This window comes from Trichomycterus rosablanca, chromosome 22 (assembly GCF_030014385.1).
Source record: "Trichomycterus rosablanca isolate fTriRos1 chromosome 22, fTriRos1.hap1, whole genome shotgun sequence".
NCBI classification, from domain to species: domain Eukaryota; kingdom Metazoa; phylum Chordata; class Actinopteri; order Siluriformes; family Trichomycteridae; genus Trichomycterus; species Trichomycterus rosablanca.
In genome coordinates, this window is record NC_086009.1 from 8,024,381 (window position 1) to 8,040,679 (window position 16,299).

A 16,299-nucleotide genomic window follows, 5' to 3' on the forward strand; every position below is an offset into this window, starting at 1 on the left:
GGTAATAAAAATATATTCTTGTATATACTACTATAACAAATATGTGATTTATGGTTGACAGATGCCGAAGCCATTTACAGCTTCGTCTGCTACTGCTGTCAGCATTTCTGTACCACTTGGCCTTCAGTTAATTAAAGACCACTATTCCCTCCAGGATGCAAACTACTTATTTTACATCCACACAAATGGATGAGCTACCCACTGACCTTAGCGAGCAGAACAGTGTTAACTGTACCTCATAGCCTTTGAGTGATGGCCCCACCAGGATTATGGGTCTCATAGAAGGCACCACGTCATAGGGAGGAACATGTTCCATCTAAAGATCACATCCATACATCAGCAAATTACACACAATGGTAGACATTTACACTCTATCGCAAAAGCAATTTTGGGACATGTGAATGTGTGAATCTCTCAATAAAGGTGTAAGAAATCTTTCTTATTTACTGTTTTAATGTAAGTGACATTCATACCAACGAAGTGAGACATAAAGAAAGTGATTCTGAAAGGCACAAGTATTAATAGGATGTTTGTCAGTTTGTATTTGCGTTCTCTGGTAATCCCCTGATGACATGATATTGCTAGAGACATGCCAACAAAAGGGCTCTTAACTCGTAGTGACAACAACATAGTGAGGATATGTTTCCAGTATTGCACAGACAAAACTAAATTAAAACACATTTTTTATATATATTTTTTGTTTATGCATTTTCTCCCTTTTTAGCGCGTCCAATTGCCCGATTGCATCATGCTTCCTCTTCACCAATGCCGATCAATCTCTGATTGAGGAGAACGAAGCTAACCCACGCCCCCGCCGACACGTGGACAGCAGCCGTATGCATTTTGACGGGTGCATTGCAGATCAGCACTGTGTACGGAGACACACACCCTGACAGCACTCTTTTCCCGTCTCATCAATCAGCCAGCAGAGGTCGTGATTGCATTAGTCATGAGAGAGTCCCTATCTGGCATTTTAAGATTCCACCCCTATCTGAACAACAGGCCAATCGTCGTTCAGGTGGCAGCTCAGTCCAGCCAGCAGGCAGAGCTGAGACTCGATACGGTGTACTCGAGAACCCAGCTCTAATGTTCCAGCGTGTGTTTTAACTCTGCGCCACCTGAGGGTGGTATGAAGGGTTCTAAAAGATATGAATACACTTTGGTACCTGGATTACATAACAAAATTTATACATGCAGAAGAACAGAAGTCATCACAAGGTCACAAAACATGCAAACATACAAAGACTCAGTTGTACTCAATACAGTTGCACCAGAAAACAGATTTTGTGCTTGAATAATGCAGCTTTAAAAGTGAGCAGAAAGCCACTATTGCCAACACAGTTTCCTCAATGTCTGACTAAGAATCAGCCCAAATTGGCTGATGCATGCCTATGAGTGTGTGTTCTGACATTAAATTCCAGTGGACTTCAACAGATGAAGCGTAATTTTTATTAAGCATGTTTGTGCCTGTCGTCTGCCGATGCATCATCCTAATAAGACCAATAAAAACAGCGTGTTTTCAATATACTGTGGCATCAGCCACAATATATAGTGTCCAGACCAGAGGAAATTATTTTTTATGCTCTTTTATTGAACGGGGTGGAGCAGGAGTCCCCAAACCACCAGCTACCCCAATCATTACATACATCACTGTATACTCTTCTCACACAATACCATTTACATTCATTCAATTCTTCACAATTACATTATTTAGCGGGCAGCACTGTGCATCCTGGGTGCATCCAGAACAACAGCGTCCCCAGCCCTCATGAGAGTGACATATGGCATTCTGGAAAACCAAATGGCGGCACCCATTCTTGTAAGTTGTAAATATGTCTATGAGGACACTCTTTTAATAAACTGTATGTTAAAATTTTCAATAAATGTGAGCTAGATTTCATTCCAGTTTCTCGCAAAGTATGAGGGTTCTTCAAAAAGTTTCCGCACTTTTTAAAACTCTATTTACTAGGAATTTAAACTGACTGGACTGACAATAGTCCACAAACCAAAAATATCCAGCCAACAGCACCTCGTGGGCAGCGTCCTGTGACCACTGATGAAGGTCTAGAAGATGACCAACTCAAACAGCAGCAATAGATGAGCGATCGTCTCTGACTTTACATCTACAAGGTGGACCAACTAGGTAGGAGTGTCTAACAGAGTGGACAGTGAGTGGACACGGTATTTAAAAACTCCAGCAGCGCTGCTGTGCCTGATCCACTCATACCAGCACAACACACACTAACACACAACCACCATGTCAGTGTCACTGCAGTGCTGAGAATGATCCACCACCTAAATAAGACCTGCTCTGTGGTGGTCCTGTGGGGGTCCTGGCCGTTGAAGAACAGGGTGAAAGCAGACTAAAAGGTATGTAGAGAAATAGATGGACTACAGTCAGTAATTGTAGAACTATAAAGTGCTTCTATATGGTAAGTGGAGCTGATAAAATGGACAGTAAGTTGAGGTGGTTTTGATGTTATGGCTAATGAGTGTAGTTCCTCTGAAAGTCTTGGGTTTATTTAGGTACAGTACTTGTTTACTGCACTTAACTCTATTTTAAAAAATATTTGATTCTACTTCTCCTTACCCATATTACCTTCTAACAGGGTTTAAGTTAGACCGTTTGAACTTGAGTAAAAAAATTTCCACAGCGAAAAGCACAAAGCACTTCTTTAAATGGATCTGGATGAAGTCAGCTAAACGTTCTAAATGTTAAGGAAAGTAAACCTGGCTAACCTCCCTCAGATGCTGGAAAGCAGCACCTACACTCGCCCATCAATAAGATCCAGTGTTAGTCATACTAAGCTGAGAAGTAAGTGACTGGTTTCTTGTAGGAGGTGAAAAAGAGGCTGAAGAAATTTGGAAGGGTGCACATCTTGAATCACGAACAACCAGAAAAATAGTAAAATGAGGTCGAAAGGTTAAAGTTATATGCTGTGGTGACTCACCGACTTCTGTTTCTGTTTGACTGGGCCACCTTACATTTGGCGCACATCCACACCAAGTGAGAGAGCAAGCAAACACAAAGGAAGGAGAAAACAAAAGCACAAAGCAGATGATGTTATTGACAGGCTGTTAAAATGTTAGGCAGACTTGACGGCCTGAGTTAGTCAGTAAAACAAAGCCTAGGAGAAGGAAGAACGTGGCGTGAATCATTGGTGGTCATGGGTGTAGTGAATGTGAGCCATAGCCTTTCAAGAACACACACCTTAACATTCAATTAGTTAAGTGCAATCATGCCAGCATCAAACCCCAGAGCGCAAAGAAATACTAGCTACATATACTTACACTGATCAGCCATAACATTAAAACCACCTCCTTGTTTCTACACACAGTCCATGTTATCAGCTCCACTTACCATATAGAAGCACTTACTGACTGTAGTCCATCTGTTTCTCTCACTTTGTTAGCCCCTTTTCATGCTGTTCTTCAATGGTCAGGACTCTCCCAGGACCACCACAGAGTAGGTATTATTTGGGTGGTGGATCATTCTCAGCACTGCAGTGACACTGACATGGTGGTGGTGTGTTAGTGTGTTTTGTGCTGGTATGAGTGGATAAGACACAGCACCGCTGATTGAGTTTTTAAACACCTCACTGTCACTGCTGGACTGAGAATGGTCCACCAACCAAAAATATAATACCAACAGTGCTCTGTGGGCAGCGTCCTGTGACCACTGACAAAGGTCTAAAAGATGACCAACTCAAACAGCAGCAATAGATGAGCGTTCGTCTCTGACTTTACATCTACAAGGAGTGTCTAATAGAGTGGACAGTGAGTGGACACGGTATTTAAAAACTCCAGGAGTGCTGCTGTGTCTGATCCACTCATACCAGCACAACACACACTAACACACCACCATCATGTCAGTGTCACTGCAGTGCTGAGAATGATCCACCACCTAAATAATACCTGCTCTGTGGTGGTCCTGTGGGGCTCCTGATCATAAAAAAGTATGTAGAGAAACATATGGATGACAGTCAGTAATTGTAGAACTACAAAGTGCTTCTATATGGTAAGTGGAGCTGATAAAATGGACAGCGAGTGTAGAAACGAGGAGGTGGTTTTAATGTTATAATATAATAGCAAGGGCATTCCCTGGTGCACTCGAAATCAAACACTACCACTACGGTTACCTTCTTAAAGAATGGCAGACGGGGTACGTTGCCCTGAGGGGAGGTGACATTGCTGGCCACGCCCTTGCGGTCCCGGTTGTCAACATGCTCCACCTCCTCAATGTCAGATGAATCATCGTAAAGTGCTGCCATATCAGCTAAACGTGGAACCGCACCAATTGGGAGATGACAGGCCAGATTGATGAAGAGGCAAAGGAATTAAGAGGCAGTAAGAAAGAAAGACAGTATGCGTAAGAGGGAGAGAAAAAAATGTGTGGGCAGAACAAATGCTAAGAAGTAGAAAAACAATGTATAATAGGTGGAGACTGAAACATGAACAAGAACAAAAGCAAAAACAATCAACAGCTGGGTGACAGTCAAACAAAAGGTTGCACAAAAAGGGAAATATAGGACGTGGAATGAATAGAATAGACGTTAAAGAGAGAGGAGGGAGGAGTACAGTGGCTCCCGAGTGGTGCAAAAAATGGGAATTCTCTATGTCTAATATTTAAAGATTATGAATTGAATCGCAGACAGAACATTGCCATCCAAAACCTAAAGCATACTTGGCTCTAGTGGGATGGCATTTCTTTTTCTCCCATTAATCATAGCATAATAAGCCATACCGAAGAAGGTGTGGCTGGCTAACACGTCTCAAAGGAAATACATCATAGCCCATACCCTCAAAGCTTAATAGCTGTTGTGCAATAGGGAGGAATCAGTGGGTGGGAACTGGCAATCGATATTGGCTAAAAACTCCCAAAGTGGAACCCGTGGGATTTCCTACAAAACGTATTAGTGGCAATCAATAAGATTATGTTTCTCCACAGGAGCTCAGTGAGGTGAAACTTTCTAAATTTTGCTGTGTTACTGTACCTGTCCCAGGTGGAGTTGGTCTGCGTGTTCCTGAGGCAACATCCAGACTGGAGCTTCCGCCAGATTTACTACAAAAGAAAGATAATACATTGCTAAAGAACTCATTCTTTGACTGTTTTGTTGATTTAATACCAATTTATTTACAAGGGTTCTTTAAAAAGTTTCCACACTTTTTTAACTCTATTTATTAAGACTTTCAAAAACAAATTACATCACTTTTCTATCTAGTCACCTTCCCAGCATTGTACCAACTTTTTAATGCCACTGATGCACCACTGCTTTCACATCATCACCACATGAAAATCTTCTTTCCCTTAAAGCTTCTTTGAGCAGTCCAAAAAGGTGGAAATCAGAAGGCACTAAATCCGGACCATAAGCTCTCTCTCAGTCATTCAGACAAGATCAATTACTACTCCTCCCTGCCCTCACCGTTTCCAATGAAAATATAAAAGTATAGTAAATCAGTGATTGAGGAAAATACTGTAAATGTGGGAATCGGAGCTGTTGGTTTTTCCCTGACAATACGGAGTACCAATAACTTGTCTAGATTTAGATTTAGCTTTAAATTAAGTCTTTATCAGTTAAAATATACAGTAAATTAAGAAAACAAATGATAAACGATGATGATTTTAGAGTAGAAGGATATTTTGTTAATATTGCCATGTCACAGTTATTCAACCCCTACATAGTAAAGCTAAACTCAAGCCTAAACCTAGTGGTAGTCTATATGACCTAAAATTGGGTTACAATATGATTAAGGGTGGTTATTGAGTCCCCAATGGTTTAAAGATCACTTCACAAAAAAGGACTTAATGGCTGGACTCCACAATGTACGCCAATATTTACCAAGAAGCATAGGAATGGTCCATATGTATTGGGCAACAATTATATGAAGTAATAAATTAAAATTGAAACTGTTTGACCATTTGGATCAGTGGTTTGTATGATGCGACAAAGGCAATTTTATAAACAGAAGAATATTTTTACAGTCAAGCATCTAGGTGTGTCAAGTGATGACATGGGAATGTTTTTCAGCTGAAGGAATTGGTAATCTTGACCATGTGACTGGCATCATAGATTCACAGAATTACCAAGGCAATTTGAAAATGAATGTTATGCCATCTGTTCTAAAATTGAATCTTGGTGATAATCAGACTTTCCAGCAAGACAGTGATCGCAAGCACACTTCCAAATCAACCAAAGCTTGGTTAAGAAATCAGTCTCCAGATCTTAATCCCATACGCCACCAAACCTCAATGAGCTGAAAGCTGATGTATCACTCAAGATTAATGTGTTAACAGAATAGCTTGTATGTATCAATAAATATTATTTCTCTGTTTACCGAGTTAGCACTGTCGCCTCACAGTTCCGGTTCTGTCTGGAGTTTGCATGTTTTCCCTGTATCTGTGTGGGTTTCCTCCGGGAGCTCCGGTTTCCTCCCCCAGTCCAAAAACATGAAGTCAGGTTAATTGGAGACACTGAAGGTGAATGGGTGTGTGTATGTGTGTCTGCCCTGCGATGGACTGGCGCCCCATCCAGGGTGTTACTGTGTGCCTTGTGCCCATTGAAAAGCTGGGATAGGCTCCATCACCCCCCCCCGCCCCCACCATAATTGGATAAGGGGTGAGTGAGACAGTGAGTGAGTGTTTACTGAGACTTCTTGTTGAATACTTTTTTTTTTTTTTTTTTACATTTTTTCTTCTTTTTTTCTCATTATTATTCAATAAATGTTTAAATTCTAATAATTGTACAATTCCATCTTAAAATGATCATATTTTGGTCCAAAGCTGTGAGTTGTGAGTAACAAATATATCATGCTAAGATTGAATGAATGACCTGTTGGATGACTGGTTAAATATCTTTACATAAGAGCTGCCCAAATATGCTACTATAACTTTTTATATTGAACATTTTTATTGCATTTTTATTATAATGCAGACCATAAATAGACTGTATGTCTACATCCACTAGATATGGTTGGTGGTGTTATGGGGCTGCTTTCATTTTGTCTTTGTTAGCATTGTCAGCATGTAAGCTAGCTTGCTGGATGTATGTGTTTATAAATTCTGACTATTAAAAATGACTTGTTTGCAGCTTAGGATGAATTTAATGAGTGTAATCAGCTGCTTATTTGGACAAACTGAAAGGATTTGTGGACTGGTTTCATGTAAGCAATACTGACGGAACCATTGGAATAGAATTAAATGTAACTCATTTTAAATAATGAGCCAATCCTGGACATAGAAATTGTCATACTGAATGTACATGAGGGGCTGAATCCTCTTGGTTTGCTACTATCTGTTAAGATAATATGAACAAAAGTATCATACTGAATTGCTACTACCTGGAGCTGAGGCGATTCTGTCTGCTTCTCTGCTCCTGTAGTTGTCGAGTGCTCTCCAGCTTCACTGGACTGGGGATGAATCCCACCTCACAGCCCTCCTTTACCAAACGTCCTATCCACCAGTTATTATTATACTTCTGTTGGCAGAAAGACATACGCTTTGCATCCGTTATTTTTACACCAGCAGTCACAAGCACATGCTTTTATATTTAGGCATAAGTTGAAAAAAAAAAGGTTGTGTGTTTGTAAATGGTTGGTATCTTGAATATATTGCACAGTTTTAAAAAGAGGCCAATCTGTTGTGCCGAAAGTATGTCCACAAAAGCATAAAATGATGAAACACTACAGTGTAATATATAAGAATTGGAAAATGGCTGGGAATGTAATTATAGTCTTATTTACGCATGCACCTTAACCTGAAAATTTATTCAAATTCATTGTTGGTTAATTGTTGCGTATGCTCACATGAGTGTGTATATTAAAAAAACTCCTCTGCCATATAACTTTACCAGCATGGGATTATTACCTCCTTGTTTCCACACTCAACTTACATCTGTTTCTCTACATGCTTTGTTAGCCCCCTTTCATGCTGTTCTTCAATGGTCAGGACCCCCACAGGACCACTACAGAGCAGGTATTATTTATGTGTTGGATCATTCTCAGATCATTCTCTGATAGAGTTTTTAAACACCTCACTGTTACTGCTGGACTGAAAACAGTCCACCAACCAAAAATATATCCAGCTAACAGCTCCCCATGGGCAGCGTCCTGTGACCACTGATGAAGGTCTAGAAACTCAAACAGCAGCAATAGATGAGCGATCGTCTCTGACTTTACATCTACAAGGTGGACCAACTAGGTAGGAGTGTCTAATAGAGTGGACAGTGAGTGGACACGGTATTTAAAAACTCCAGCAGCGCTTCTGTGTCTGATCCACTCATACCAGCATAACACACACCACACTAACACACCACCACCATGTCAGTGTCACTGCAGTGCTGAGAATGATCCACCACCCAAATAATACCTGCCCTGTGGGGGTCCTGACCATTGACGAACAGGGTGAAAGCAGGCTAAAAAGCTATGTAGAGAAATAGATGGACTACAGTCAGTAATTGTAAAACTATAAAGTGCTCCTATATGGTATGTGGAGCTGATAAAATGGACAGTGAGTGTAGAAACAAGGAGGTGGTTTTAATGTTATGGCTGATCAGTATACCCTCCCAATCCAACCCCTTAAATAAGATTTGGTCCCCTATAACGTTCAATTCATGGCAACAGCCTTGGTTTGTGTCCCCCAGGGGTGGAACTAACCTCTTTAATGTGCAGAAAATCTTTGGCTTCAAATGAGATTGCCATGCCCTGCACTGGTACATCATCATTAGGACCTGGGTTATAACCAACATTAGTCCTTACAGCAAATGCAACCGGCTTAGTCTGAGGAAAAAGACAGAATAATATTTAAATAATAATAATATATAATAATATTAATCCATTTGTAATACATATTCAAGAGTTCAATAAGACAGTCAATTTTAAATGACTAAAGTGACTAAAGTGAGTATATTTACATGAACACTTTTACTGTTTTAACATTTGTGCTTTCTATTCAGGATCAGAGTTTAGTTGGATCCAGAGTTCAGTACATTTATGCAAATGTGAAAACAGTTTTTAAGCCTAGAGGTACTCGCTGCTTTAAAAGCCTGGCCAGGTCAATTGTGTCACATTACTCCCTTCCATTTTTATACTGTTTCTGCTTTATACCGCTAAAATCCCGGCATGATCCATTGTGTCACATTGCTCTCTTCCATTTTCATACCGCTTGCTTATATAGAATTTTATTCCATTTAATTTTGTTGCGATGGGCTGGGTTTACCCAGAATCAGTGGGCGTAAAGCATTGACACACACCCATCCATCATAGGGCCTTGGCCACATCTTTCAGACATAGCCAATCATGTCTGTAAGTAGACGCCTGACTTGTCAATAGCACTGGTGGGGATTTGAACCTTGGATCCTAGAAGTAATGGGCTAGTGTAATTTACCGCTGCGCCACCCAAACACCCGTTTAATGTTTTTATGAACTTAATTAGTTGTGTACCTTTAACCTGTGGAAAATAAAAGTAAAGAAGCTCTAGGTCAATAAAAATACATTGATTAAATAGATGTGTAACAACAACAATAATGATAATAATAATTCTTAAAGATTTCATACCCTCCATCAATTAAAACCTAACATTTATTACCAGGTATTGATTTCAGCTCTTAATTGATAGGGAGTGTTTATCCTGGATTAAAGAACAATCATCACTCACTAACTGGAATGTAACAGTCCATTTGTGAGAGATAAACCAGAGGGAAAAAGAGCTTAGCTGTGTCTCAGACTACATTGTACCACGGTGTATTAGGGCCACTGTAAAAAAATATAATTTCAAGTTTCATTTTCGAGAATAAAGTCGTATAAATTTCAATTTTGAGACTAAAGTTGAAATAATTTTAAGAACAGTCAAAATAATTTCGAGAATAAAGTCAAAATAATTTTGAGAATAAAGTCAAAATAATTTTGAGAATAAAGTTGAAATAATTTTGAGAATAAAGTCAAAATCATTTCTAGAATAAAATTTAAATAATTTTAAAAATTAAAGTCAAAATAATTTTGAAAATAAAACTGAAATAATTTCGAGAAAAGTCTAAATAATTTTGAGAATAAAATTGAAATAATTTCGAGAATAAAATCAAAATCATTTTGAGAATAAAATTTAAATAATTTTGAGAATAAAGTCGAAATAATTTTGAGAATAAAGTCGAAATAATTTTGAGAATAAAGTCAAAATAATTTCAAGAATAAAATTTAAATAATTTCGAGAATAAAGTCAAAATAATTTTGAGAATAAAGTCGAAATATTATGGCCATAGCAACCTCCTCGTGTTAAAATGAGGGATGTTCATGATTTGCTAAAGTTATACTTTTGTACTGGTTTCACAAATAAAGAAATCCACAATCTCCTGGCACATCGGCACCAGTTTGTTATTAGCATAAGAATGCTGAAACAGCTTTGCAATAAACTGTGTTTATTTAGAAGAATTAGAGGACAAAACTGCAAAGATGACATACCTTGGCTTTCTCAAGGGTGGCTAATGCCTGTCTGTCTGCTTCTTTCCTCAGTGCCTCAGGATCCTCCTCCAGAGAGACGTCAGAGTCTGAGGGACGACTGGTGTAGGAGTCTGCTGAACCCTAAATGAGAAAAGTAGAAAAGTGATTTAAGATGGCCATGAATGAAGAACTTATTAGTATGCATGTATGTATGATCTAGATTATTAAATTGGTGGGTATGTGAATTAGGTGGTAAGCTTGTGTATGGTAAGAGCAAAAGGTGCTGGTGTTACATGAACCTGGCCATTGGGGGGTATCAGTGCGCCCTTAGAGCTGGTCCCAGGCCCAGATAAATAGGAAGTTTGTTTCAGGTAGGGCATCCAGCATAAAAAACTGTGCCAAATCAAATATGCAGATGAAGGATCCACTGTGACAACGGGATCAGCTGAATCATTTATGTATTAACATACATTTATCAAGTAGCCACTTGCATTACATGGCATGTGCATTAACATGTTATTTCTCCCCACTCACACTTTTCCTGGAAAGGCTTTTTACTAGCAGAAACTTTTTATTTAGCCGTAAGTGAGGTCGGGCACTGTTGTTAAAAGTAAGGACCACTGTGAAACTGGTATTGTATGTTTAAAACCAGCAAAGACAGATGCAGATCATTATTAGAGACTGTCAAGCTTATAAACTTCAGTCATATGTTATAGACATTTTACAGGGAATCAGGTCTGTTATACAGTGAAGCAGCAAAATAAGTTTATAGAGGTTGAACAGCCACTTTGCCATAGTGGTTCGCTTATACACAATACCCATGTGGTAAACTAAATAACCTTTGCTGCATTCACAAAAAGGAATGGAAAAAAATGAAAAGGAATAGCTTTAAATCTACACTGAGAGTCAAAAAAGGACCTCTCTTTGCCCATAACTTTGGCAAATGCTGATTAATTTTAAAATTCTTTCACTGTTGCATTCAGAATTGAATTTGCAACAAGGTGATTATTATATTGCCCACCACACCTTAAGCATGTAACTACAATACCTTGTAAAATTATAATTTTCACATTATTATTTTCAAATAATTAAAAAAATTGATCACCATTTGCCAAATTTATGGGCAAAGATACATATACTTCTTATATAATATGTAATATTTATGTAAAATGAATGTAAAATGCTATTATATTTGTATTTAAATACAATAAATAATGGTTACTAAAGGAAATAAAAATAGAGTATATAGTTCTTCAACTATGTGTCACACACCCTTGTTCAACCTTAATACTTTTAAGACATTACGTCATGGCTGAATGAATCAGATGCCAGAAGGAATAAAGCCATTTCTGACAGACCAGACTACCTTGTTAGAGATTCGAATGATTATACATCATCCACCCATGTCATATTTGATTTAAATCTCAACAAACACACTGCATTATATAGAGAAACAGCAAAGAAATGGTACAAAGCAACTTATCTGTACTTGGATTTAATTATCCTAGGTCGGTGGGAGAAGAAAAACCCCAATTCTGAATAATCACAGAGTTTAAAACAAGGCAAGTGCTCACTGCACACTGTTTATAAATCTGTTTGGTGCATGTTTTTTTATTTATTTATTTTTTTACCAAGCTATTAAATAGGTAGAGTGGTACTTGGTGTAAAAATATTTCAAGTCATTATTTGTTTGTATGAATGTAATTTAGTGTAGAATTAATTGATTCACTGTTTTGGTTACATTGTTTTTACTGTAACTTATTAAACATTGATCAACAATTATGACAAAGGCTGCGCCCGAAATCACATACTTCCAAACTAAACAGTACACAAAAGCAGTACACGAGAGAGGTTAGTGTGTCCGAATGCAAACAATGCACACTTGCGGTTCACTAATCTATCCCATAATTCAACTGGAGCTGGAAAGGTGTTCGTAGCGAAGAAAAAAGATGACGGAAAGAAGAGTAAGACAAACTTTAAAAATGTTATGATTTAGTACAACCCTAAATAACGTTATGAGTAGCTTTGTGGAGAACAACAATAGCTAGAGTGGCAGGTTTCTGGGTATCTTAGGCACTACTGGGTTTTCCCCTGTATTGTTTTTTCATTGAACATTTGGGTTGATGGGTGGAGTTGCACCCAAGTGCTCATTGTATTGCATGGAGTGTTGTCGCCTAGTGTTTCACTTGAGGCTGTGGCTTTGGGTTTGTTTTATTTATTTTTCGAAAAGTATTATTTTGTTCCTTTAGTTATTATTTTCCTTTCTTATGGTTCCTAGTTAAAATACACCTACCCATCTGTGATAGGTAAATTCATTTTATCTTGATTTTTCATCTTTCTAATCAAGCCTATTCGGAGAAACGCTGGTCACAAGATTAGAAGACACCTTGTTATGCCAGTCCATGACACGAGACTTATTTACATCTACATGCAGAATTTAGGGAAAATCTTGACATTCTATTCTATTAACCTGCTTATGTGGGTAGAATTTCATTATTAGTTTTTCTACCTACAAAGAATACAGCTATTTTGCAGGGCTTATGTAACATATCTGACAACCCTGATTATACAGTTCTAGCAGTTTAATTTGACACTTTACAGTATATGACAAAATGTATTGTATATACATAGTGTTTTCTTTAGGATGAAATCAGGTAAACTGTTTAAAGCATTTTTTCCAGCTCTGTAGTTTCATAGCAGAAATGAGTAAAAGGAGCGGGCACTGTTAGTATTTGTAAAACTTATAAATAAACACTAATGCCAAATGCTAATGTGCACAATTTCAGTCTTTCAGTCCATCTGAAATGAGAACTTAGATGTTCTGCATAGAACTGATGTATGTCTTTCTCATTAGTTCTCATTTCTTGATGCAGCAGCAAACTGTGTTAAGTAACAATGGCTTTCTAAAGTAAAAGGTCATGTGGCTGTATTTATGTGACTAAGATTCCCATCTTTTTAAAATGTTATTTATGGTAGATGATCAAAGACTTTAAAATTAATTATCTTACGATTGGCAAAAACTGGTGAGCCGTAACCCATCTTTGCTAAGCCTTTGATGAATCATCAGTTCATACTCAAATGATCCCCTGACCTGTTATCAATCTAACTCCTTATTGTGGAATGTTTTATAACTACAGTATATAAGATAAATATTCTATTAGGTGTTCATTCATTTTTTTTTGCCCCATCCTGACTTCAGGTCAGCTAATAAATTAAAAGTCATTTATTTGTACTTTTGTCAGTTAAATAAAGGTTCAAGAGAATTAACAAATCACAGATTTTTGCTTTTTACGGCATTTTGCTAAATGTCCCAACTTTTTTGAAAATGGGGTCAGGTACTGATGTTGGACAAGAAGACCTGGCTCACAACCAACAATCCAATTAATCTCAAATGTGTTTAGTGGGGTTGAGGTCAGGGCTTCGTGCAGGCCACTGGAATTCATTCACACCAAACCTGACAATGTCTTACTGGACCTTGCTGAACCAGAAAAAGCCATTACCCATACTGTTTGCTTAAAATTAAGAGCAAATTATACATTTTATATAAATGATTTTAAAACAGTTAGCAATGAGTATGGCCAAAATGCCTGAACTCAATATTTTGCAGGCTTGTCCACATACATTTTTGGCCTTCTAATCTGAGTGATATTCTAAATAGAATAGCCCTTCTGAGACATCTTCATTTTTTCCACTTATTTTTGTTTTGTTTAATAACACATTTTTTCTCACTAAGCATGCTGTCTAAATGCCTTTGGTTTCTACAAAGAGCAGCCTTTGCACCTAACAGTTGTCTTCACACGCTAGCTCAAGTATGCCAGGAACCCAAGAGAGTCAGTGTGAGACTGGAGAAATAGGAAGAAGATATAAAAAGAAATAGATAAAAAAAGAAATAATCAATACCTCCTGATTTGTTACCATTAAACTAATAATATATTGTACATAATGGTGTATAACAGGGTTGCAGAGAATAATAATAATAATAATAATAATAACAATAATAATAATAATAATAATAATAATAATTATAATAATAATAACAATAATAACAATAATAATAATAATAAAAATGATAATAATGATAAAAATAATAATAATAATAATACAACTACTACTAATAATAATGATAATAATAACAATAATAATAATAATAATGATAATAATAACAATAATAATAATGACAACAACAACAACAACAACAATAATAATAATAATAATAACAATAATAATAGTGACAATAATAATAATAAATAACAATAATAATAATAATAACAATAATAATAATTATAATAATAAGAATAATAACAATAATAACAATAATAATAATAATAACAACAATAATAATAATAGTAATAATAAAAAAATAAACCAATTTTAACAGTGGCACGGTGGCTCGGTGGGTAGCACTATCACCTCACACCAAGAAGGTCCTGGGTTCGATCCCCAGGCGGGGCCGTACAGGTCCTTTCTGTGCTGAGTTTGCATGTTCTCCTTTGTCTGTGTGGGTTTCCTCCGGGAGCTCCGGTTTCCTCCCACAGTCCAAAAACATGCAGTCAGGTTAATTGGAGACAGTGAATTGCCCTATGGGTGAATGGGTGTGTGTATGTATGTATGTATGTCTGCCCTGCAATGGACTGGCGTCCTGTCCAGGGTGTTACTGTGTGCCTTGCGGCCATTGAAAAGCTGGGATAGGCTCCAGCAACCCAACCCCCCCCCCCCTTACCCCGCAACCCTAATTGGATAAGCGGATAAGACAGTGAAATAGTGCAATGAACTTGTACGCAACTTCCCCCTTGTGGAGGCTTTGTTACATCTTGTAAACCACAGTAGAACCAGATTGTACAGAGCAAAACAGAGAGGTCAGATGCATTGTTTGTGTTGCCTGGGTCGCATAAAAAATCATGGATCATAACGTGGGTCGTATAATGGTGTATAATATACTACAGTATAAACAGTAGTGGGTACTGGGTAGTAATTAATGATACTTAGATAGTAACCAACATTGACCACCTCCTTGTTTCTGCACTCACTGTCCATTTTATTAGCCCCACTTACCATATAGGAGCCCTTTGTAGTTCTACAATTACTGACTGTAGTCCATCTGTTTCTCTACATGCTTTGTTAGCCCCCTTTCATGCTGTTCTTCAATGGTCAATGGTGGATCAGACACAGCAGTGCTGCTGGAGTTTTTAAATACCGTGTCCACTCACTGTCCACTCTATTAGACACTCCTACCTAGTTAGTCCACCTTGTAGATGTAAAGTCAGAGACGATCGCTAATCTATTGCTGCTGTTTGAGTCAGTCGTCTTTGAGATCTTCATCAGTGGTCACAGGGCGCTGTTGGCTGGATATTTTTGGTTGGTGGACGATTCTCAGTCCAGCAGGGACAGTGAGGTGTTTAAAAACTCCATCAGCATTGCTGTGTCTGATCCACTCATACCAGCACAACACACACTAACACACCACCACCATGTCAGTGTCACTGCAGTGCTGAGAATGATCCACCACCTAAATAATACCTGCTCTGTAGTGGTCCTGTGGGGGTCCTGACCATTAAAGAACAGGGTGAAAGCAGGCTAAAAAAAGTATGTAAAGAAACAGATGGACTACAGTCAGTAATTGTAGAACTAAAAAGTGCTTCTATATGGTCAGTGGAGCTGATAAAATGGACAGTGAGTGTAGAAACAAGGAGGTGGCGTTGATGAGAAGCGTTTGCCAACTTATGCAATCCATTTATGTAACTTATCATCTTTCGCTGGCATTCTAAACTCTGTGTGCCAGTGTCAGTAATTCACTATTCACATTCGATTCTGAAGAATTTAGGGCAGTGTTACGTGTCATACTAGGCCACTGAAACTTTTTTGTTTCCT

The 16,299-nt window shown here is 37.9% G+C and overlaps 1 protein-coding gene across 1 annotated transcript in view; it reads right to left on the reverse strand.

Annotated features, from left to right (window-relative positions):
* The window catches only part of cacnb1 (calcium channel, voltage-dependent, beta 1 subunit), a 50,447-nt gene that overhangs the window by 10,662 nt on the left and 23,486 nt on the right, over nucleotides 1-16,299 (reverse strand). The window contains exons 3-8 of the mRNA XM_063018449.1: nucleotides 10,453-10,572; nucleotides 8,653-8,775; nucleotides 7,339-7,475; nucleotides 4,995-5,062; nucleotides 2,952-2,980; nucleotides 236-316 (exon numbers count right to left, since the gene is read on the reverse strand). Coding sequence (XP_062874519.1) covers nucleotides 236-316; nucleotides 2,952-2,980; nucleotides 4,995-5,062; nucleotides 7,339-7,475; nucleotides 8,653-8,775; nucleotides 10,453-10,572 — 558 coding nt within the window. The remainder of the gene's footprint in view (nucleotides 1-235; nucleotides 317-2,951; nucleotides 2,981-4,994; nucleotides 5,063-7,338; nucleotides 7,476-8,652; nucleotides 8,776-10,452; nucleotides 10,573-16,299) is intronic.